The 26,438-nt window shown below is 36.2% G+C and overlaps 1 protein-coding gene and 1 pseudogene across 2 annotated transcripts; one reads left to right on the plus strand and one right to left on the minus strand.

The window, feature by feature from the left end:
• Positions 1 to 2,369: 2,369 nt before the first annotated feature.
• Positions 2,370 to 4,587, plus strand: LOC143608924 (putative inactive receptor kinase At3g02880; annotated as a pseudogene). The gene is made up of 2 exons (XR_013149352.1): positions 2,370 to 3,632; positions 3,823 to 4,587. The product of XR_013149352.1 is annotated as a putative inactive receptor kinase At3g02880 (transcript).
• A 10,265-nt stretch (positions 4,588 to 14,852) lies between these two features.
• On the minus strand, positions 14,853 to 18,330 carry LOC143608920 (uncharacterized). The gene is made up of 10 exons (XM_077083820.1): positions 18,168 to 18,330; positions 17,248 to 17,321; positions 17,083 to 17,166; positions 16,833 to 16,994; positions 15,952 to 16,044; positions 15,679 to 15,855; positions 15,528 to 15,595; positions 15,394 to 15,475; positions 15,030 to 15,083; positions 14,853 to 14,948 (listed from the first exon to the last, which is right to left on the minus strand). Exons 1-10 carry the CDS (start codon positions 18,328 to 18,330, stop codon positions 14,853 to 14,855), a joined length of 1,053 nt encoding a protein of 350 aa, XP_076939935.1.
• Between the last annotated feature and the right edge of the window lie 8,108 nt (positions 18,331 to 26,438).

A 26,438-nucleotide genomic window follows, 5' to 3' on the forward strand; every position in this document is an offset into this window, starting at 1 on the left:
CAACATGTGGGATACCAAAGATGGAGTTGGCAGTGGAATGAATAAGAGAGGACATGGTAAATAGTAAATGATGTATGTGGTTTATTTTGAGAGAGAGAGAGAGAGAGAGAGAGAGAGATTAAAATGATTAAAATGATGGTGTAAAATTCTAAGGTTTAAATAGTGTGTGAGATGACACATGACACAATATTGGAGAGTCTTAGAATGGAAATGAGATGACATGGAGACCTAGGTGGACACCCTAGTAGGACATGTGACAAATTGTATTGATTTAATAGATTAGTAAGATTTACTTAGCCGATCATTTCCATCATATTGATTTTCAGAAGAATCAAATTAAAATATAAATATACTTTTTAATAGAAAATGTATTATCTTAAAATGAATAAAACAAAGCAAGGACAATTAAAAGACAAGCGGACAATTAAAAGACAAGCATGCTGCTGTCTATGAGACCTTGGTTTGTTCAGCATTCATACGAAGCCTACGTACTCCATCAAGAGAGTTTCGATCAGACAATTTTAAATAAAACCTTGAGTTTAAGAGTTATTTTAGTGAATGTGGTTTACTCAATTACACATATTTAGTCAAGAATGATAAACGATAATTAACACATACCTTAAAAATAACCGACTTATATTATAACCAGAATATAACTCAAAAAACTAACCAGTGAGGGTGGTGATTGTTGTATCTAACACTAACTTTGTACATATATTTTATATTAGTAATCCAACTTGGTCACCAAGCATAATATGTGTCCACCACTCAACTTGGCCAATAAGGTGAACTTGGCCATCAAACAAATGAAAGAATGTTCATAATACTACTTAGACTTTAACTGACTTGTTAAAACCTCTTAGGCCGACTTGTGACCCGGAATAAAAATTAATCCAACATTTAGTACTGTTTTTAAATTTATTGTAAATGGCTACTGGTCTCTAAAACTTGTCATTTTAATACATTCTTCTAACACTGTCTACTTTTATACGTTAAGTCTAGGATAAACTTTAATCTTTATATTTTCTATTTTTATTTTAATCAAAATGCCCCTTAAATCAAAACATCAAACTACCCCTCCCACTCACACATCCCCCCAATCCAAACCCCCCAACTCAATTTTGAATCTTGATGAATTGATGGGTACCCAATTCAATCACTCCAACTAACCTTCCATTTCTGAATTCGTCAATGCTCAATTGACAACGGATCTCCGACGAACATCACCCGTGTTTTCATCTTGACAATCTAGCTTCCAATTACTCAACAACCCAACAAAGAAAACGTCTCGTTCGTAACTCAATCTCGTCATCTGAACATTCCCAACATTACCGAATAGTATAGCTTCAAAATATCCAAACCGGAGTCAGATTACAATGGAGGAGTTGAGCATTGACGGTGATTGTATGGTGAGGAAACATATATGATTGTCGGTGGGTTTTCAAGTTTGATTTATTTTTAGTATTTCAATTTGTTTTGTGTTTTACTCCATTACTATAAGGTATTTTGGTTAAAGGAAAAGATAAAACAAATAAAATAAAATAAAATATTTATCAATTTATCCATGATTTAATGGACAAAATAGACATGGTTAGAAAAAAGTATTAAAATGACAAGTTTTGGAAACGTGAAGTAGCCATTTGCAACAAATTCAAAAACAATATTAAAGTTGTGTAATTGAACAAAATATGGGTACTAAAATAACTCTTAACTTTAAAACCTATTATACTTTATGTGCGGTGGGAATATGTCAGTATTTGTTTGTTACGGTACCGGTACTCGCAATAGCAAATAAAAACAAAATTAAAAGAATAAATAAAGTCTTGATATGCCTAAAAGAATTTGACAATCGCATACGATACCAACAAAGTTATTTTATTTGAATACAACTTCGTTTTCAATAGAAGTTTTTTTTTTTTTATGAACGACCAATAAAAAAAATATCTTAGAACTAGCGAGATGCTTGAAATAACACAATCACCAAAACAAATAATACAATCACCAAAACACCAACAGCTTAATATGTATTATAAAACGATAATGTCAAGTTAATAAATATAATTTTCACAAAACAAAAATATTTAAAATTCAAAACAATTACTGGTATTACATTCATGAAAAGATTTATAAATATGTTATATATACCGATTATAATTTATAAGCTTATGACCTAGAATTTCACTTGTTCCTTTAGCCTTCGGATTCTCAGTTTAAAAAATTCCAATAAATAAAATACAAATTTTATTCTCTAGATTTTCTCTTCAAACAATGAAAAATCACAACTCATATGGTATCCTTGTGGAATATCTTTTCCTATGTGGCTATTAGTACACTTCGCTCATTTTCAATGTCAAATTAGTGACAACAAAACCAAAATAATGGGGTTTCTCAAGTCTTACATATTGCTTGTTCTAGTATTACATAATTACATTGTTGTTGCTCAAGATGATGCCGAAATCGCCATCGGTTTCACTGAAGATGAACGAAACGCTCTTTTGGCACTCAAGAATGGTTTTCATAACGCTTTTCTCGACGAAAGATGGCAAAGTTTTGATTGCATTAATTGGTATGGCGTTGTTTGCAACGGTGGTAGAGTCGTTAGCTTAACCCTTGAGAGTCTTAACATCATCGGGGAAATCAAGCTTAATGCGCTTTTCAATCTCACTGCATTGTCAACATTGAGCTTTAGGAATAATTCTATATTCGGGCAACTAATGGACTTCTCAAAGAATATCGACTTGGCACGACTTGATCTATCCGGAAACAAATTCGATGGGCTAATTTCACCTTCACTTGTTAACTTGGTTCTCTTGGAGTCGTTACAACTTCAAGAAAATAGGTTGACGGGTCCAATTCCATGGTTTGATCAGTCTAGTTTGAAAGAATTTAACGTTTCAAACAATAATCTTACCGGGCCTATACCAAATACTAGAAAACTACAGTCCTTCAACCCTTCTTCATATGATCATAACTCGTTTTTGTGTGGGCCGCCCATTTCTACAACATGTGGCCCCACATCACGGGATAATGATAATTCCTCTAGTTCACACAAGTCCCTTATCGGTGATACTTTGATTATCATTAATGTTATAGGTCTAGTCGTTCTTCTTACATTGTTAATGGTGCTCTATAGAAAGAATAAACAACTTAATGAAAAGATTATACTGAAGAATAATATTAAATTTGCCGATGAAAAGGAAAAGGGGCGTTTTGTGGACGATGAGGAAAAGGGGTATCTGTAGACGATGAGGAAAAGAGGGACGAAATAACAAGTGATAGTATGGATCACCAAGCACACATGCGAACACAACACCAAGGAAAGCTTGTTTTTGTTGATGGAGAGCCGGACTTTGAACTAGGCGATCTTATGACGGCTTCCGCAGAGAATTTGGGCAAAGGGAATTTTGGAAATACGTATAGAGCAAGGTTAGATGACGGAAGAAATGTTATAGTGAAAAGGCTAAAAGATTTGAAGCCATTGAGTCGTGATGAATTCATGAACCACCTGAAAGTTATCGCGGCTCAAAAACACCCCAACTTGGTACCGTTACTTGCTTACTTTTACTCAGATAATGAGAGATTGTTGGTGCACAAGTTCATGATGAACGGGAATCTTTTCAGTCGCATTCATGGTAATTTTCACACCATCTTCTACCTTTTTTTTTTAACTCAATGATTTAATAGATTCAACAACCACACTGTCTCCTCCATGTCATGCCTTCTCTCCTCTAACTAAAAACGTCACAAAAACACCCTATTAAGGATGCTCTAAAGTTTGTTATTTAACATTAATTAACTTTATTATTTTCATGGTATATATAGGAGCCAGAGGGACGAGAGACCGAATCCCATTTCGTTGGGGACCAAGGTTAGCCGTTGCACAGGGAGTGGCTCGAGCCATGGAGTACTTACACATGAATCCTAATTCAACTCTAGTTCCTCATGGTAATCTGAAATCATCGAATGTACTCATCGATGAAAATAACATGGCACGAGTTTCTGACTATGGTCTTACCTCAATTATCTCAAACACAATCTATGTTCATCAGATGGTTGCATTCAAATGTCCAGAATACTTAACTTCCAAAAAGGTATCTAAGAAGTCAGACGTGTGGAGCTATGGCAGCCTACTTATGGAACTCCTCACCGGGAGAGTTAGTGTTCTATCGGTTCCAAAAGATGACAAAGCTGTGGATCTTTGCAGTTGGGTTCATCCGTGCAGTTCGTGAAGAATGGACCGCTGAGATTTTTGATTTAGAACTCATGGTGCAAAGAAGTGCAATCCATGGGATGTTGAAATTGTTACAACTAGCAGTTCGTTGTTGCGACAAAGTACCAGAAAAACGACCAGATATGAGTGAGGTAGTAAGAGAAATCGAGAACATTAAGCCCCCTAATGTTGATTCAGAGAGTGAAGAAGATTTTTCCATTGACCGATCACTGACTGATGATTCCATGTCAGGAACCCCATCAAGATGACTAGAAAATCTTAGCCACTGATCATGATTCGATGTATCAAATACATGATCGGGTCATCCAGAACCGGAGTTCAAGAATGAATGATCCAAACTCGAGGAAATTGTTTGTGAAAAAAAAAACAAAAGTGTAATTTGGTTGATAATAATTTGAATGTATTTGAATTATGTGATTGCACCCAAACTGGCCAGAAAACGCTATGTTATGCTTGTTAAGTTGTAATTTAAGAACTTGTAAAAACATTTCATTGCAGTTCTTGTATTCACATTTTTCTAATAGAAAGCTAATTCAATATTTTTATCCTAAACATTTAGTTTGATCAATACATCTTTTAATTTGATCCCATATTTTTAATAATATTAGACAACTACATACGTTATCTTAATAAAAAATTTAAGTTACCCTACATCTTAAACTATATATACATACAGAAATTTATTTAGTTTTTTTTTTTTTTTTAAATATCAACCTTTAAACATGTTACCCATGAATGACTGAATACACAAAATCAAATTGATAATCAACAATTGGATTTGCAAAAGGTTGTTATGATATCATTGATGAGAATGTTTATATACAAGATGGATCACACATCTAAACGGCGCATCTTATTGTTCATACCAATCCATTCTAAAACTATTTATATGTTCACCCCTTTTAATTATATAAATAACATTAGGGCTTTCCAAATCGTTCGCCGATCGTTCGTCGCTTGCTCGAAAATCGCTCGAGAAATGCTCGTTCGATTTCCGCTCGATTTGTAAATGAGGCCGATCGGATCGGTTCGATTTGAAAACAAGTCAAGCACGAACAAAGCTTCGCTCGGTTCGGTTCAGTTTGTTTTTGCTCGAATTAATTTTTTTTAGTTTAATATATAAAATCTAACTATACTAATAAAAGAAAATAATGAGGATGATGTGGTAATCCCACATTCATTCTAGGCCTGATCTCTCTTCTCATTCATCCTACCTATCCATGTGTTATGGAGCAAAACCATATTGACAAATGGGTTAGAATTTCCTTTTCTAATTCTCTAATTTATCATCTTATTCATCTAAACTATCCATTGGTCATGGGCCAAAATAATTTTGGCAAATGGGTTATAATTCCATTTCCAATTCTTTAATTTCTCATGTTATTTATCCTACATATCCATGGGTCATGAGACAAAACAGTTTTGAGAAATGAGTTATAATTTCTCTTTTAATTCTCTAATCTCTCATCTCATTTATCATAGTTATCCACGGGTAATTGGTCAAAACAATTTTTGCAAATGTTGTATATAAAAAAAATCAAATTTGTAAATTTGATATTTTAGACTTCTTATTGTTTATACTATTTATTTTATCTTCTTTTTACCTATAATTATGTTCATTTCTTTTAGATAATGGATCTTTTTATTTTTATTATTTGACAAATCCCGTGTAATACATGGGTTCAAAAGCTAGTGTATTTATATAGAAATATACTGAATTTTAAGGATTTTTAAATTTCTCTCATTTGTGTTGGCTTCAAAGTTTAATTTTAAACCTTAGTTACTTTTTCAGCACTTCCACAATTCCACTTTTCCACAAACTTTCTTATCATTCCGCCGTTTAGTAGTTCGATTACACCATTGAAACACTAGCTACTGGTTCTCGTCACACTTTATACACAAACTATTTTTTCTATTGTTAGGAGAAATATCGACCAGGTATTTTCTTCATTGAACTTATGTATGTTTTATTGCTAAGTTTGAGTTTTGGCATTTTAGAGTTGGAACTCTAAACATTTTTTTAATTGAAATTTTGAATTAATGACATTTGGAGTTTTAGAATTTAAAATTGAAAACTTTGTACTAAACCAAGAAAAACCAAGCCGGACCAAGCCGCTCGATTTAAAACCAAACCAAGTTCAAGCATAAACATGCCGTTCGTTTCTTTAAATTCAAGCCGCTCGGTTCGGCTCAGTTTCAAACCAAACCAAGTATGAGCATGCCTGCGTTCGGTTCGGTTCGGTTCCCTAAATAACATCTACTAACTAAACATACTTTGATACTTTGTCATATCTAACCATATACTTTAACATGTGAGGGTTTAATGTCTAACAACAAAGTACAAGACATTAAAATACATATAAAATAAATATTAACAAAATTTTATAAATACTTTTTGTTTGTTTTATAAGTTTAAATAAAAGAATGTATACATATTAGCAAATATAATTTTATTTTTTTATTAAAAGTCTTGAGTGAGTTTTACTCTTCATAAATAAATTAATGACAATAAAATTTGTCTGTCACTGCACCCTTGCCGGTGCTTCTAGGGGTGTCTGTTCTATAGAACACAAGTCATGAAATCTAAACATCAATTTGAAAACCAATAAAAACATCTAAAAACTGAAAGAAATATTCTGTATATATTGATACCAAAAACTTATACCTTTTGCAAAGAATAATAAAAAAATAATGTTAATATTGTCCCTGTGTCACTAAACTATACATTTCGTGCAAAATCGTTACAGGAGAGATAATTATAATGACAAAATCGAAGGAAACTGGACCCAGATTATGTGACAAAGATTTGAAGTACCTTAAAATAATTTTCCAAGATCCCTTTTCTTCTTCAATGCCTTATGACCATGGTAAATGAACGAATCGAAAATCCCTGCAACTGTGAAGATACCTGAATACAACAGCAAAAATTATTAAAATTAACATTTTAGTGCTTTTGTCCATCCTTTAAAAGAATGTAAATATTTATGTAATTTGTTAAACTATATTTTCTCGAGGAATGTAGGGCGTAATGCTCTTTATAACATAAGATATGAAAGTAAGTTAATACAAAAGAAAGTAAGAAAGTATGAAAGTAAGAAAGTATGAAAGTATAAAAGTATGAATGAAAGGATGAATATATTGTTATGTGAATGGTATGATTATGTGATTATCTAGAACTCACTCAGCGTAGCTGACTTTTAGTATGCACGCAGGTGAGTAGAATGAGGCAGCTCGCTTGAGGGGACACATGGCACTGAACGAGAGTCTGGCATCTGAAGACTTGTGATGTGTTAACTTTAATGCTTTAATGTGAAAGACAATGAATGTTTTGAGACCAATTATGAATTATGTAATGTTTTATGAAAGTTTTACATTCCGCGTAAATGTTTTAAATAACTCTGATATTTAGAACTGTGTTTATGAGTAAATCCAACACGAAAGTAGGGTTACCGGTAACGGGGCCTTACAAGTTGGTATCAGAGCATAAGTTCGAGAGATTTAAGCATCCTACATGCTTAGACTCGAACAGAAAATGGGATTTAAGTAAGAAAGGAAAGAAGATGCCAGTTCAAGAATGCCATGTGTCGCTCAAGCAAGATCAGTAAAGGTAAGGTGTATGATTAAATGATATATGTTAATGAGAAAGGAAAGATATGAGAACGTCAGGGATAGGAATAATTGATTGTTTGATTTGACAAACTGCTTAAGTAGAACCAGCACAAATAGACTCATAAAGGGAAGTGAATAGGACACGGAAAGTAACGTGATCAGCTAATCACAACTGGCCACTGTTATTACCTGTTAGCCTTACTATCCTTGTACTAGATAGTTCCTTGAGTGATGATGTTTGTGTTTTCCCTTTTAGACTACGATGGCTGGAGCAAAAAGGTTTGTTGGTAAGGGAGGTCACACTGGACGTCCTCTTGGAATACGCGTTGTCCGAGAACCTTCTGAAGAACTAGTTACTACCACGAAAAAGGATAAAAGTGAAACTTTGCAAGGACCAAGCAGCAATGAAGGGTATCAGCTGGATCCTGTTACTCAATTTGCCATTTCTTACGCTGTAGCTGCTGCAGAGAAGAAAATTCGTACTGACAAGTCTGCCGAAAACCATGCAAGGGCCACTGAGAAGGCAGGAGGAGACGGAAAGAAGGGTGATGATTATAAGGGAGGAGCGAAAGGAACCAAAGGATCTGTAGATGTCGTGGAGTATGCGGGGAAGAAGATACTAAAGGTCGCGGGAAGGGAAACATGCAAAGTGTGCGGGAAGATGCACCTAGGAGAATGCAAGGCTGGTCCAAATCAGTGCTACCGATGTGGGAAGAAGGGACACATAACTCGTGATTGCACCGAGAACCAGAAATGTTATAAGTGTGGTAAGTCGGGTCACTTAGCTAGGGATTGTGGGGGAGCAAGAACGGTGGGGGAAAAGAAGAAAAAGAACCCAACTCCAGAACCAGAGGAAGCCGATGAGGTGGATCCACGCAAAAAGAAGGCAAGGCAAGAGGGGTTCACTGCTTGTGAAAAATGTGGGAAGAGACACCCCGGAGAGTGCAGAAAGGGATTAGGTGTTTGCTACAGGTGTGGAAGAGCAGGACATTCCTCTGGGGAATGTAATGATTACCATAGGTGTCACAACTGTGGAGGACGTGGGCACCTAGCAAGGGATTGCAAGAAGCCAAAGGAAGGACATGAAGGAGAAAAGAAGGAGAAGAAATGGGCTACCTCTGCTAAGCGGTCTGGCGAGATGGTGACAACAACTGATGAGAGGAAGGCCAAAGTTGGGAACAAGGATGCATGTAAGACGTGTGGGCAAGTGCACCTGGGAGAATGTAAGACTGGGACAGACAGGTGCTATCGGTGTGGAAAGAGTGGGCATTATTCTCGAGAATGCCCTGATCGTCCAAAGTGCTTCAAATGCGGAAAAGCTGACCACATGGCTAGGGATTGCAAGGAATCAGGGGCGGTAGGTGCGAAAGGATGAAGACTTTGGGAAACTGCAGAGAGGAACACCTGATGAAGGAATAATTGCTCATGCAATGGTTCTATTAAATTACATTTGCTTAAGAACTTGTTTTGTGTTAAGGTTTAAAACTTATGTTTATCTGTGGTGTGTAATTATTTTGAGTTTGGTTAAGAATGATTATCATGTTATGGTGAAATGTTGATTTAGACAATAGTGTTAAAAGTACTAATCGAAACCCTTAGAAGGATGAGATGAGTCTTGGTGCATCGAGGGTCTCATGGACAAGCTACCTTAAATAGCTAAAACACATGACCACCATTCGATGGCTGTAAAGTCGGAAGTAGGAAGGGTAACTCAGAAAGCGAAAGCAATTCTATAAAACGTGTAAATGTAAGAAGTTTTCCTTTTATAGGGAATAAGTTAGGTTTCGGGGACGAAACCTCTTTAAGGAGGGAAGACTTGTAACATCCGGAAATTTCAAAGGTAATATTAATTATATTACTTATTAATAGATGGGAAGTTTACTCGGGTTATCAGGAAATAAATAAAAGAAAGTTATGTTTAGTTATTTAATGTCGAGTAAGGAACGGGTCTTGGGCTTAGTTATTTTATGAACTCGGCCTGTCTCGACCCGTAGGAAGCCAACCCGAGCCTAACCAAACCCGTAGTATATAAACGAAAGTTCTTGACACTTCCACCATTTTCACCATCTTCCTTCACTTACACCCACCCAAACACTCTCATTTCTAGAGAGAGAAGCTAGAGAGAGAAAGTTCTCTAATCACAAATCCGAGTCCACAATCTTGTTCCTAATCGTTTTTGGTAAGTCCCTCTCGAGAATCATCCGTTTTCATAACCATTTTCGACCTCAAATCGAGCAAAAACTCCCATTTTCGTAACTTGAGTTTTCGGGTCAAAAACCGCCTTGTTTTGGTGTCAAAATGCAAGCTTTTGTGTTTAAAAGTACTAGGAATCGATAGCCCTTTCAATCCCGAGCATTTCCATGTCAAAAACTTCGATTTTGGGTCGAAATCTGGAAAATCCGGAAAAACCCGTAGGTTTCTCCGTCGCCCAGCTTGAAGGAGTCGAATCAGTCCATTCGATCGAATGAGTCAATCGAACCAGTCCATTCGATCGAATGAGTCAAGCGAACCAGTCCATTCGATCGAATAAGAAAGCAACCGAATGGTCTCCGCCTCATTCGACCGAATGAGATCCGTATTCGATCGAACGAGTATCTATCCGATCGAACGAGTGCCATGTTCGATCGAACGAGTTTTCCCAGCTGGTTCGATCGAGTGTGTGTCTAGTTCGATCGAGTGTGCCTCAGATTCGATCGAATATGTCCCTATTCGATCGAATCAAGCCAGAACCAAGTTGTTTCCAAGTTCGCCTAAGGTTTAACTTCGCCTGAAGTGAAGTTCGTTTATAAAATGAATTAAAAACCTAATGGAAAATGTGTTAAGGCAGTTATCGAAAATAAAATTTTTCCAAGCTGACCTGGCAGCTTAACCCCAGCCAGGGGCTCTGCCCCTTGGACCCCGCTAGGGGCTGCCGCCCCTAGAACCCCGCTGCCAGGGGCGCTGCCCCCGGACCCCCGTTCGTTGTGGGTCATATATAGATAGAAATACAAACGAGTAGCAGTAGTTAATTGATATGTGTAAATATTATACAGTTAGCCGAGCCCAGTTAAAGAAAGGAATTACAATCAACGGAGAACGTAACCGTGTTCAGGTGAGTTTCTAGCCCCCTTATGTGTTATGTTTTCGGGGCTGTGTGCATACTCAATATGTTGTTAATACGCTTATCCTAAGAGATAAGTGTATGCCTTATGTGAATGATATGATATGTATGAATGATTGCTTGATGTTACGTGAACGATCTTCGGATATTGCACGTACTGTCAGGTTGTAACGCTATGTGTAAGGTAAGTATGATATGTATGTTTACGTGTATGAACGTGATAAAGATAATAAAAGAAAGAAATGATAATGTATGGTTGTATGGTAACGAAGAGGGAATCGAACCCTACTAATATTCGAGAACTAGGGAACCGAACCCTACTAATGTTCGAGGAAAGAGGGTACCGAGCCCTAATAATACTCGAGGAAAGAGGGTACCGAGCCCTAATAATACTCGAGGAAGGAGGGTACCGAGCCCTAATAATACTCGAGGAAAGAGGGTACCGAGCCCTAATAATACTCGAGGAAGGAGGGTACCGAGCCCTAATAATACTCGAGGAATGTAGGGCGTAATGCTCTTTATAACATAAGATATGAAAGTAAGTTAATACAAAAGAAAGTAAGAAAGTATGAAAGTAAGAAAGTATGAAAGTATAAAAGTATGAATGAAAGGATGAATATATTGTTATGTGAATGGTATGATTATGTGATTATCTAGAACTCACTCAGCGTAGCTGACTTTTAGTATGCACGCAGGTGAGTAGAATGAGGCAGCTCGCTTGAGGGGACACATGGCACTGAACGAGAGTCTGGCATCTGAAGACTTGTGATGTGTTAACTTTAATGCTTTAATGTGAAAGACAATGAATGTTTTGAGACCAATTATGAATTATGTAATGTTTTATGAAAGTTTTACATTCCGCGTAAATGTTTTAAATAACTCTGATATTTAGAACTGTGTTTATGAGTAAATCCAACACGAAAGTAGGGTTACCGGTAACGGGGCCTTACAAAAACCATATTGACAAATGGGTTAGAATTTCCTTTTCTAATTCTCTAATTTATCATCTTATTCATCTAAACTATCCATTGGTCATGGGCCAAAATAATTTTGGCAAATGGGTTATAATTCCATTTCCAATTCTTTAATTTCTCATGTTATTTATCCTACATATCCATGGGTCATGAGACAAAACAGTTTTGAGAAATGAGTTATAATTTCTCTTTTAATTCTCTAATCTCTCATCTCATTTATCATAGTTATCCACGGGTAATTGGTCAAAACAATTTTTGCAAATGTTGTATATAAAAAAAATCAAATTTGTAAATTTGATATTTTAGACTTCTTATTGTTTATACTATTTATTTTATCTTCTTTTTACCTATAATTATGTTCATTTCTTTTAGATAATGGATCTTTTTATTTTTATTATTTGACAAATCCCGTGTAATACATGGGTTCAAAAGCTAGTGTATTTATATAGAAATATACTGAATTTTAAGGATTTTTAAATTTCTCTCATTTGTGTTGGCTTCAAAGTTTAATTTTAAACCTTAGTTACTTTTTCAGCACTTCCACAATTCCACTTTTCCACAAACTTTCTTATCATTCCGCCGTTCAGTAGTTCGATTACACCATTGAAACACTAGCTACTGGTTCTCGTCACACTTTATACACAAACTATTTTTTCTATTGTTAGGAGAAATATCGACCAGGTATTTTCTTCATTGAACTTATGTATGTTTTATTGCTAAGTTTGAGTTTTGGCATTTTAGAGTTGGAACTCTAAACATTTTTTTAATTGAAATTTTGAATTAATGACATTTTGGAGTTTTAGAATTTAAAATTGAAAACTTTGTACTAAACCAAGAAAAACCAAGCCGGACCAAGCCGCTCGATTTAAAACCAAACCAAGTTCAAGCATAAACATGCCGTTCGTTTCTTTAAATTCAAGCCGCTCGGTTCGGCTCAGTTTCAAACCAAACCAAGTATGAGCATGCCTGCGTTCGGTTCGGTTCGGTTCCCTAAATAACATCTACTAACTAAACATACTTTGATACTTTGTCATATCTAACCATATACTTTAACATGTGAGGGTTTAATGTCTAACAACAAAGTACAAGACATTAAAATACATATAAAATAAATATTAACAAAATTTTATAAATACTTTTTGTTTGTTTTATAAGTTTAAATAAAAGAATGTATACATATTAGCAAATATAATTTTATTTTTTTATTAAAAGTCTTGAGTGAGTTTTACTCTTCATAAATAAATTAATGACAATAAAATTTGTCTGTCACTGCACCCTTGCCGGTGCTTCTAGGGGTGTCTGTTCTATAGAACACAAGTCATGAAATCTAAACATCAATTTGAAAACCAATAAAAACATCTAAAAACTGAAAGAAATATTCTGTATATATTGATACCAAAAACTTATACCTTTTGCAAAGAATAATAAAAAAATAATGTTAATATTGTCCCTGTGTCACTAAACTATACATTTCGTGCAAAATCGTTACAGGAGAGATAATTATAATGACAAAATCGAAGGAAACTGGACCCAGATTATGTGACAAAGATTTGAAGTACCTTAAAATAATTTTCCAAGATCCCTTTTCTTCTTCAATGCCTTATGACCATGGTAAATGAACGAATCGAAAATCCCTGCAACTGTGAAGATACCTGAATACAACAGCAAAAATTATTAAAATTAACATTTTAGTGCTTTTGTCCATCCTTTAAAAGAATGTAAATATTTATGTAATTTGTTAAACTATATTTTCTCGATTATATACTAAACTTTTAAATAAAGTGATCAAGGAAGATGTGAAACAAAATATGGATCCGTTTGACGTGTTTCCCTAGTAAATAACCTTTTTAGCTTTACCGTTTGACTTGTTAGAATTAAAAAAAGATAACCAAAATCAACCCGTTCTTAAGTAAACGGGCCCAAATTGACGCCTCTAAACTGGGTTGGGATTGTGAGCATATACCTCCAACTATTGCACATATATTGGTCAAGAAGTGTAAGAAGGAGGGATGTGTTTCTGTGAAATTCACCTGTGAAAACCACAAAAACAACAATACAAAGAGATTAGCTGATTTTTACTTTTTTGAAATGTTTCCAGAACAGGACCGGACTGGTACATAACCCATCTAGTTGAGTCTATTTAAGTGGCCTCCATTTGAACTGGACCGAATTTCAATTTTTTTTCTTCCAAAATTTTATTTACTGTTTAATTTACTACTTCAAAATTCATGTTAGGTTTATTTGAGGCTTCATATTTTATTAACATTGCAAATGCACACAAAAAAAATGCAGTTCCACATTCTTTTTTTAAACAACATATACACATCTATTTTCTTATTTATTTTAATTTACTTAAGACGTCATCTGGTTTTTGAAACTAGTCCGACTAGTGAACAAGTAAGGAGGCCCAATTACTTGTTACTTCATATTTGTTCATTTAAGACTTTATATTTTATTAGCATTGCAAATCCACACCAATGTATTTTCATATTCTGTTTTAAATTAGATATATACATGCATCTTGTTTATTTTTAAGTTATTTATGACGTCACTCGGATTTTTAACCAATCCGACCAATGAACCAGTAAGGATGCCGGTCACTGGTTGCTCCGTACTTGGTTTGTTTGAGGCTCCACACAAAAAAATATGTAGTTTAATTCGTATTTTGTTTTAAATGAGTTAAAACACATATTTTTTATTTGCTTAAAATACTGATGATGCATCTAGATTTTATAAACCGATCCAACTAGTGAACCAGTAAGGCAGTCGGTTCGATACCGATCCTGTTATATAAACAAAGCGTCTTTTTTACTTCTCTCATAGCATAAAATGGGACCCACATGATGAATAATATAATGGATATGCTACATAGCTTACACCAGTAGGACCAGATGTTTTGGTGCTAACCATGCATTAATAGCTATGCTACATAAACAAATCAGACCTTAATTCCAGAAAGGTCATAGAAGAAGAAGACTCCAGGAAGAGAATGTTGACGTGCTTCTGGACTCTTATAATGTTCTGTCACAGAGAACTGCAGGAAACAAGTTTCATGTGTTTTAGAACACGCAAAGCTAATCATAATACATTTCCTATTTGAAATCTCATCATGTACCTGATTTGATCGAATCGCCGCGCCTCTAAGAGGAGTGTACACAGTTGGCACCACCTGCGATTTATACAAGAATCATATTATGTATATATATAGAGGTAAGTTCAAACTATGTATCATGTATCTAACCTCTGTATCTATTTAATTGTGTATCATGTATGTACACATGTATCTAACTATATATCATGTATGCATGTAAGCATCTAACTACAAATGTATCTAACTAAGCATCATAAATGAATGTAAGGGTGTGCATGAAACCAACATAACGGACATAACCAAGTCGAAATAACTGAACCCAATCCAAAAGTGACAGTTTAATTGGTTTAAGCTCAAAACTGACCAATGTGCATGGTAGAATACTAACCTTGATGAAATACTGATGCATTCCATTTGGAGTACTTTGAAACCAGTCCACCCTAATAACCATACAACCAACTGTTAGTTCACTGCATAAAAAAGAAACTATTTATAGCCAAAATAGTTAATACTAATTCTTACCCATCAAGTGGATTTACAATACCAGGATAATGCTCTCCAAAAGATAGCTTATGTATCTTGTGACTTATCTGCAAAAATCATTATCACTCAAAAACTAGTGATAGAATCACATAAATTTGAAGATGCAAAAGTTTATAAGATGGTAGCTTACATTATAACTATCATCTTCAAAAGCCTTAATATCGTGGGAAACATGCATATTTGCCAAATGAAAGCTTTTAACAAAATGAAAATTTCCCGCCACTTTGTTGACCTGTAAAGATCCAGATAGATTGCACCCTTCACCTTCTTCAGCTTTAATTCTCTGAACAAAACCTTCTCTTTTGCACTAACATCTCAACAATGTTAACTTTCAGCATTAATGCTGAAAAAATTTATATATGTGTATGTATACAACTGTGAATAAAACATTAAAACCACCAACCTGGTCAATCGAATCAGGATTCATCAATCCCCAGCCTCTCTTTCGATACGCTTCACGAACCTCATCACAAGAATTACAGCATGCGTGTAGTGACTGTCATGTTAAGTGTATCAAGAATCATTGATTTGATCAACATTTATAGGTTTTTTTACGGAATACCTTCAACCAACAGTACCCAAGTTTGCCAATAGTTTCACTAAAGTTAGTAAGTCACTACAAGTCTTTACATCACTAATTCACTATAATGGGCAAAATGGCGAAAATGCTCTTATGTGCAAAGCACTTACTGGACTTAACGGGAAAACTTAACACCTTTTAGTGAAAGGATGAAACGTGTAAACAAATTTGAACATAAAGGACGATTCTTGTTATTTCCTTAGTTTAAGAACGAAACCTGAAATCTACTATAAACTCAAAAAAAGAAAAGTATAACTTAGGCTTGTTAAGGCACCTAATGAACACGAACATGGTTTTCTTGTTCGTGTTCTTTCGTTAAGTAAATGAACTTGTTCGTATTCGTTTATGTTTGCTAGTTAAATGTATAAACGAACAGTTCATGAAACATAAAAAAATGAACATAGCTGAGCTAAAACCAATTAATAATAAATGTGTACTGCAATGTGTTTCGACTAAATAAACATAACTTAACGAATGTAAACGCCCGGACATAAATGAATTCAAATGAACTAACGTTCATGAACATAAATGAACAAACGAGATATGTGTTCATGCTTGTTCGTTTAATTAAAAGAACAAACTTTTCAATTCATGTATGTTCTATTAATAAATAAACATACAAAAACGAACTTCCTACCAATAGTTCACCGAACGTTTGGTTTGTTTACATGCCTAAAACTAGTGATGCGTAGAAGAAGACATACATTTTCTGCACCATAACATGAACCACAATATGTTTCATTATGACTAATCTCGCCACCATGTTTCTGAATCGGCTTCCCGAGCTTTGGGACACCAATCCGGTCATATCTCACTTGAATCATATTGCCATTTGAGTCAACTCTTTTCTTTATTATAGCATGTTTCTGCAAAACATATATGGCAGTCAAAATGGTGTTTAACTGTTAATAAAATAAGTAGATAATGAATGATTCGAGTATATATACTATATACAATATCAAGATGCTGTTCTCCACTGATGTCAATGGCATCAAGGCTGAGTAGTGTACATGAAACAGAAGGGAATGAGATGTCAAACTGCAAATGCAAAGAAACTGATATGAATAGGGTTGAGTGTGTATCATGATCCAGAAGATGAAACTTATTGATGATTTTTACATTTATTTTAAGTTTTTCGCCTCTTGAGGTATCGACTACAAGCTTTGTTTCTGTGACTGTTTGGAGATATAAAGCTGCAATGGGAAAAGATAGCAACAATAACACTAATGAATTACTGTGAGCTTAAAATTAGCATGTGTAATGCCAACAAACTATCTGTGATTGTATATGCATACGAAAACATTCAAAGTACATATTTTACTCGGTGACAACTTCTGTCATAGTAACAATGATAACCCGTTACTGAAAAATTAACCTAACTGGCCATTTCTATGCTATTCAACTAGATGAGATAAATCACGTCCAGCGCCGGGCAGGTAACCTTCAAGAGGTTATGTTATAAAACAACAGTTGGCTCGGTCAAGCTGGCTAAAATTGTTTAACGAACTTAGCTCGTAAAAGGCTCGAGACGGCTCGTTGAGGCAGTTTGTTTGTTTAAAAAAAACTGGAATTTATATTCTTACACATATTTATATATGGGAAAATTTTATTAGCATTATACACATACTGCATAATTAATAAAGTAGAAATTTCATGATTTATATATATACATTAAATTTTTTTACTTATGCACTAAAATTATATATACTTTAATATGCGCTTTAATTTAAACGAGCCAGCAAAAGAGCCTAACCAGTGAGCTAACGAGCAAAGCTTACCTTGACTCAGGCTTGTGTGTTTTAAATATTTCAAACGAGCCAAGATCTTTTTGAACAGTCCCAGTTTGAATGATTTTAAGATATATATATATATATATATATATATATATATATATATATATATATATATATATTGTGTAAAATAAAGTAAAAAAAATTTAAAATAGTTAAAAACCATCAAAATATTTCAAAATCATAGCATGCATGATCATATCATCTTAGATCTCAAATTACTATAATCACATCGAAACTGAATTATACCAAGCTCCGAAATAACAAGGAAGAGCATCGCAATAGACGAAGCTAGCGTTATAACACCACCCGACAGCGTACGACTATAAAAATCCTCATTAATCTTAGGATACGCATCCAGATTCCTAACTCTACTAAAAACTCTGTTCATAATGCCCGAAAAAGACGACATGTTAAAACTTCAATCTTGTCTCAATTCGGATTATTATTATTTTGCGTCAAAATCAAAACTCATATTCATTCCTCTATATACAACGACGTGCATGCATGTGTTTGTTGCTGTTAGTGGAGGATGGCCGGCCGCCGGAAAACGTTAGGGAGTAATATTGTATGGTTTCTCCGGTGTGGTGTGGTGTGGTGATCGGTTTGAATTGGGTGGATGATAATCCACCATTTGTGAGTTTGGATTGCGGGTTTTAAGGATGAACTGGTAAATGACCCACTACTTTAGTAGTTAAATTGCATGATGAAAAGAAATTAATCATTGTAGGTTATGTAGCGAATAATTATTCAAATTGTAACCAACATGTTTTGCTGGCCAACATCACAGACGCTATTTTTAACAGGTGGTTTGTCCAAGTATTTGGTTTTATTTTAGTGATTTCATCTTACTAGCAATTAAGTCAAGCTTATAACGCCGTTAAATCTAATCGTTAAACTCCATCAATGTGCCCTCACGTGAGGGACATTTTTGTCATTTTTTTTCTCAAATACACCCCAGCCCCTCATGTGAGGAGGGCTTAAGAATTGGGGTTGGGTTTATTTGGGAAGAAAAATGACAAAATTGCCTCTCACGTGAGAGGCACCTTAATGGGTTTAACGACCAGACTTAATGGAGTTATTGGAGTCGGGTTTAATTGCAAGTGAAATGAAACCGCATAAACACAAATTGAAATATTGAAACTATTGGACTAAGACCGCACATTTGGACAAACCAAATGAACGAAAACCGCCGATTCACTCTTTATTAAAAGTCAAATAATCTCCAATTAGTTTTTAAGTGCTTTTAATACCAATTCTTGTCATTCATTGACGACATATGAAGTCACTTAACTTTTTATTGTATAAGGAGTGTGAGTTTGAGTCCTGTAATTGAAAACTACCAAGGTAGTTATTTAACCGCTATGAGATAATTGTAACTTGAAATTGCTAGGTAGTTAATTAACCGCTATGTCGATTGTATATATATATATGTGTGTGTGTGTGTGTCGGTGTAAACCATAAAGTCGTGTCTTATAACAACATTGTTAGTTCAATAATATATATTCGTGTTTTAGGTTCATCCAGTGTTGTTAATGTTTTTGTTATCTTCTTGATTGATGGTTAAATCTTGATCTCTTGGATCATATACTTCTACCATCAAGACTCCCGAACCAACTCAATAATAAAATTAAGGATAACACCCACGTTTTTATGGCTATCAAACAAAATGTCCACACACTGATTTGACACAACCCTAAAGTCGGGGTTGATACTCTCGATTTCTGCCCAAAGTCAGGACTCCTGTAAGGCCCCAAACCTGGCAGCTCCACATTGTCGTTGGATTTACTCATAAACGCAGTTATAAAATCCGAGTTAATTAAAAACTTTCATGGAATAATAAAAACTTCAACCATTTGTTATTACAAACATCTAAAACTCTTTCAAACAAAAATTAATATTTGTCTTAAAATTCAAAACATAATAAAACATGACAGATCTCTTTCTTCTTCCTATGTCAACCTTTATTTTTCAATGCTATGCGTGCTCCTCAAGCCAACTGCCTCATTATATTTATCTGCGTGCATACTAAAAGTCAGCTACATTGAGTGAGTTCTAGTTTAACAAGTCACATGTTATTCTTACACATTTAGACATACACGTTCGAATCTTGGGATACCATTCTGTAAGGCCCCGTTACCGGTGCCCTACTTTGGACGTTGTTTTACTCATAAACACAGTTCTAAATATCAGAGTTAATTAAAACTTTACGGGGAATATAAAACTTTCATAAACATTACAAAATAATTCATAACTTGTTTTAATCAAACATTCTTGTCTTTCAAAATTAAAACATTAAAGTTAAAACATTATAAGTCTTCAGATGCCAGACTCTCATTCTTCTGCCACGTGTCCCCGCTCAAGCCAGCTGTCTCATTTTACTCACCTGCGTGCATACTAAAAGTCAGCTACGCTGAGTGAGTTCTAGTTAATCATACATCATACAATACATTTACTTACCTTCCATTATGCATCCGAAGATACATAATAATTACTTTACTAATTTACTTTCATTACATAATTTCATACATACTTTCATACTATATAATTACTGTCCATTCTATCTCAAATATTATTAGGGTCTGATCCCTCTGTCCTCAGATATTATTAGGGTCTAATCCCTCTTTTCTTCTGTATCTCAGATTTTATTAGGGTATCATCCCTTTCTTCTCTATCTCAGATATTATTAGGGTCTGATCCCTTACCTCATCATCTTCGTACATACTGTCTTTACATACCCGTAACATACATTTACTTTCTTTAATCATTCATACATATTCATATGTTGTACATATATATATCATACACATTCATCTTTAATATACATACCTCCCTTGTCAATACATGCAATATCCAAAGAACGTTCACGTACCGACAAGCTTTCATTCACATACAATAACATAATATCTATCACATAAATCATACATGGAATACACTTACGATTTAAGGTAAGTGTATTAACTATCAGATTGAGTATGCACACAGCCCCGAAAACATAACAAGGAAATGGGGCTAGAAACTCACCTGAATGCGGTTACGTTCGCCGTTTAAAGTTATTCCTTTCTTTAGCTGAGCGCGACTAACTGTATAACAATTACACGTATCAATTAACTATCACTACCCACGTCGCGTTTCTAGTCTAATCATAACCCTCGACGAACGGGGGTCCGGGGGTAGCGCCCCTGGTAGCAAGGTTCTAGGGGCGGCAGCCCCTACCGGGGTCTAAGGGGCAGAGCCCCTGGCTGGGGTTAAGCTTTCAGGTCAGCTTGGAGAAATTTTATTTTCGTTAACTGTCTTAACACATTTTCCATTATGATTTCATAATAATATTTTATTGTTAACCTCTCAATCCTTTAAGGTATCTTCTATAAATTAATAAAGTCCAAGGGCTATTTTGTAATTAATTCATTATTTTTCTAAGTCCAGGGACTGTTCTGTCATTTTATCAAACTTCTAGTACGTTACTTGGTTCTTAACGAATTGGGTTCATAACGAATGACCCATTCGTTACTTTATAACGAATTGGTCCTTGTAACGAATTGGACCCTATAACGAACTGTTCCTTTGACGAATTGAACTTTCTAATTCGTTATCTCTTTTTAACGAATGGTCATAACGAATTGTGGTTAGTTCGTTATCTTTTCCTTAACGAATTTGGATACGAACTAAGGCTAGTTCGTTAAACTTCCGTTAACGAATCATCCTGACGAATTACCTCTAGTTCGTTAACCCTCCGTTAACGAATTAGGGTTAGGTCAGAGAATGTTAGAAACATTCTCTGACATGCTAACCTTGTATCCACCGCTTTTACGGCGCCGTCATCGCTGGAAAACCGCGGTTTCGTCGGAAAAACGAGATGTTACTCGTTTTCCACCGTTTTTCGTCCCGTTCGATCCATATCTGAGCTAGGGTGACCCCTAAGCTCATATTAGGTTCGGTTAATACCCGATTCCACCGGGATCTCGTGACCTTAACGGTTTGAAGGTGTCGGCTTGCCGTTTCATGGCTAAATCTAACGGGTTTGAGTTCATACAATATCATACTATCATTACCTTGGATCGGGATAGGTTTTCCTTCTTGGTTCGGCTAGAGAAAAAGAGAGAAACTAGAGAGAGAGAGCTTAAGTGTGTGTTTTGGGTGGTGTATGGAATATGTGTAAATGATTGAATTAGTTAGTAATTAAGGTTTATATATTATGGATTATGGGCTTAAGCCCATGGTCTTTCATTCTTTCTTTCCTAACCCAAGTCCATAACCCATATCCATTTAATCCCAACACTAGCCCGACTCATAATAACTCATGTTTTCATTTTTTTAACCGAAACGAGAAAACGAGATGTTACAAGTCTTCCCTCCTTAAAGAGGTTTCGTCCCGGAAACCTAACTATTACTAAAACAAAGCCGGATAAAACTTGCGCATCTCATCCTCGGCTTCCCATGTAGCGTTTGATACATTGCGATGCTTACATATCACTTTCACTAAGGGTATAACCTGGTGTCGGAGTTGCATTTCCTTGCGATCAACTATCTCGATTGGTTGCTCAATGCTGTTCAACTGTTCATCAACCTCAATGTCCATTAATAGCACATGAGACGTGTCATCGGCTTGATATTTTCTCAGATGGGAGACATGAAAAGTAGAATGAATTCCTTCTAAGCCTTCGGGTAAATCCAACTTATAAGTCACTTCACCTTTTAGATCTAGAATCTTGAACGGTCCAATGTACCTCGGACTCAACTTTCCTCTCATCCTGAAAAGAATGATTCCTTTCCAAGGCGAGACCTTGAGCATCACATTGTCACCAACGTTAAACTCGATTGGTCATCGCCGCTTATCAGCATAGGACTTCTGACTATCTTGAGCAGCTTTAATTCTTGCCTTGATCTGATCAAACTTTGAAGAAGTTTCTTGCACAACTTCTAAACTTCCTAGCTCCTTCTAACCAATCTCCCCCCTGCATACAGGAGTTCTACAACGTCTTCCATACAACATCTCGAACGGTGGCATACCAATACTCGAATGGTAGCTATTGTTATAGGAGAACTCTGCCAGATGCAGATGATCATCCCAACTTCCCCCAAAGTCTAAAACACAAGCACGTAGAATACCCTCAAGGGTCTGGATCGTCCTTTCAGACTGTCCATCTGTTTGAGGGTGATACGCCATACTGATGTTCAATCTCGTTCCCATAGCTTCATGGAACTTCTTCCAAAACCTCGAAGTAAACCGAGTATCTCTATCGGACACGATCGATAACGGTATTCCATGCTTAGATATAACCTCTTTAATGAACAAGCTTGCTAACGTTTCTGACGAGATAACCTCTAGGCAGAAAGTGAGCACTCTTGGTCAAACGGTCCACAATCACCCAGATGGTATCATGATGCTTAGCTGTATGAGGCAACTTAGTTATGAAATCCATGGTGATGTGTTCCCATTTCCATTCTGGTATCTCCAAAGGCTGCATCTTTCCATAAGGCTTCTGATGTTCGGCTTTGACTTGTAAACAAGTTAAGCACTTACTAACATAATCTATCACATCATTCTTCATACCCGACCACTAGTAATCTCTTTCAAATCCTGGTACATCTTAGTAGTTCCTGGGTGAATTGAATACCTTGACTTATGAGCTTCATCTAAGATTCGACCTCTAAGATTTCAATGGAGAGGAATCCACATACGGTCAAACCTAGTCTTAGCACCATACGTGTTTTCCATCAACTCATCTTGCTGACCAAAATTCCTTTCTTTTTTTATTAGCCCTTCATTTACTAGCACTTCTGACTGCACCTTGATGATTTCTTCAAAAATACTTGAATTCATAATAAGCAAGTATGACTTCACTATTGCAATGACTTCCTAATTCTTGCGACTTAGCGCGTCGGCGACCACATTAGCTTTACCAGGATAGTATTTAATGTCGCAGTCGTAATTCTTAATCAACTCCAATCATCTCCGTTGTCTCATGTTCAATTCGTTCTGTTCGAAGAAGTACTTTAAACTCTTATGATCTGTGTAAATGGTACACTTAGTACCATACAGATAATGCCTCCATATCCTAAGAACATGCACTACCGCTGCTAGCTCTAAATCATGCGTAGGATAAATACTCTCATGGACTTTTAACTGTCTAGACGCGTAGGCGATCACTCTTCCTCGTTGCATCAACATGCAACCTAACCCATGACGCGAACCATCAGTACAAACAACTAAATCCTCGTCACCATCGGGTAAAGCAAGGATTGGAGCTTGCGTGAGTCTCTTATTTAACTCCTCAAAAGCCTCTTCTTGAAACTTACCCCAACTGAATACTACTGACTTTCAGGTCATACTGGTCAACCGTGCGGCTATCTTGGAGAAACCTTCGATGAATATCCTATTGTAGCCAGCTAAACCTAGGAAGCTTCGTATATTAGTCGGATTCCGTGGAATCTTCCAATTCGTTATCACCTCAATCTTAGATGGGTCCACGGTAATCCCTTCAGGATTAATCACGTGACCTAGAAATTGCACTTCTCGCAACCAGATTGCGCATTTCAAAAACTTAGCATACAACTTCTCTTTCTTCAGAGTCTCCAATACATCTCTCAGATGCTCACCATGATCAGACTCGCTCTTAGAATAAATCAAGATATCATCGATAAAGACGATAACTGACTTATCCAACATCAGCTGACACACCTTATTCATCATGTCCATAAATGCTGCGGGAGCATTCGTTAGACCGAATGACATCACGAGGAACTCATAGTGTCTATACCGCATCTGAAACGCTGATTTAGGGATGTCTGCCTCTTTTACTTTTAGTTGATGATAGCCTGATCTGAGATCTATTCGTGAGAACCAACTTGAACCTTGTAGTTGGTCAAACAGATCATCAATCCTTGGCAAAGGGTATATATTCTTTACCGTAAGCTTATTCAACTGGCGATAGTCTATGCACATTTTCATACTTGCATCCTTCTTCTTCACGAATAACACTGATGCGCCCCACGATGAAACACTTGGTCTAATGAAACCTTTGTCGAGGAGTTCTTGCAGTTGGGACATCAATTCTTTCATCTCGGATGGTGCTAGACGGTAAGGTGCCTTCGCGACGGGTTGGGTTCCTGTACTAAATCTATCTGGAATTCTATCTCTCGCTCCGGTGGCAACCCTAGAAGGTCCTCAGGGAATACTTCTGGGTAATCGCGCACTATAGGGATATCTTTAATTTCTTTTGTCTTGGCCGTAGCGTTGACAACATACGCTAGGTAGGCACCGCACCCTCGCTTTAACAAACCCTCGGCTTTTATCATCGAAATGACATTAAGCCCAGAACTTTCCTTATCACCATAAACCATCACCGCAATACCATTCAATGATTTTAACCTTATTATCCTACTCTTACACACTATCTGAGCTTCATACTCAGACAACCAATCCATTCCCAAAACCACATCGAACCCTTCTTAGGTCATAACATACATAGTAATAGGAAACTCATGTCCCTCTAAATCTATCTTACAGTCCTTAGCCATTCTCATTGTTTTAACCGAGGTGTTACTAGCGGTTTCTACTATAAAAGTTTCAGACACTCGGCAACATTTCATTTTAGCTAATTTACTAAATGGCGTGGCTATGAAACTTTTGTTCGCACCGAATCAAATCCTACTGAAGCGGATATACCATTTACTAGAAACGTACCTGTGACAACATATGGAATCTACTTGGCTTGTTCCTGGGTTAACATGTAAGCTCTGGTCCTCGGCCTAGTCTAATCAGCATCATTCTTTCCACTCCTTCCAGCTCCACCGTCGGTGCATTTTTTGGAAAAATGGCCCGGCTTACTGCACTTGTAACATGCGGGTTTTGTAGTACAATCGGGAGCATAATGTCCCACTTTTCCACACTTATAACAAGAATTCGATCCCAGCCTGCACTCTCCCCATGTGCCTTACCACACTTATAGCAAACATCAGATCCTTTGCTCCACTTTCACTCACCCCCATGCATCTTTCCACAGGTCTTACTCTTCTCCCAAACTCTCGGGTGATTGTTCTTACGGTTCCACAACTGAGTACCGGGTCGTTTAATAGGAGCGACCCACTTCTTATCTTTCTTCTCTTCGGCCACCACATCATCTACCGACAAGTTGTCGTAAACCATTTTTGCGAGCCCTATAGCAGAACAAAAAGTACCAAGTCTACTAGTCTTGACCAAGACGCGAACATTCCGCGACAACCCCCTAATGTAACACTTAATCCTCTTGGCTTCAGTGTTCACCAGGTCTGGCACCAACCTTGACATGCGGTTGAATTCAGTGGTGTATTCGCGGTGTGTCATCTTACCCACCTTCAGACTCAAGAATTTCATTTCAATACTCTCAACCTCTGCATACGCACAAAATCTCTTTATCACCAATTCTTTCAGATCATCCCATATCATAGCTTTGATCTCCTCCCGGGTTTTCCTCTGTTCAATAGATTCCCACCAGTACATGGCTTCATCGCCAAAAGATTGGGTAGTGTAACCCACAG

This window comes from Bidens hawaiensis, unplaced genomic scaffold, assembly GCF_021521415.1.
Source record: "Bidens hawaiensis isolate Kalapana, Puna unplaced genomic scaffold, B.hawaiensis_p1.1 tig00419454_1, whole genome shotgun sequence".
NCBI classification, from domain to species: domain Eukaryota; kingdom Viridiplantae; phylum Streptophyta; class Magnoliopsida; order Asterales; family Asteraceae; genus Bidens; species Bidens hawaiensis.

Bases quoted from the DNA above. Each gene is read 5' to 3' on its own strand.
- LOC143608920 (XM_077083820.1), bottom strand. From the start codon at position 18,330: ATGTCGTCTTTTTCGGGCATTATGAACAGAGTTTTTAGTAGAGTTAGG. The intron at 17,322-18,167 runs GTATAATTCAGT...TTCCCATTGCAG, and splicing joins CCTTGTTATTTCGGAGCTTG to CTTTATATCTCCAAACAGTC. The intron at 16,995-17,082 runs GTATATAGTATA...TATGTTTTGCAG, and splicing joins GAGAACAGCATCTTGATATT to AAACATGCTATAATAAAGAA.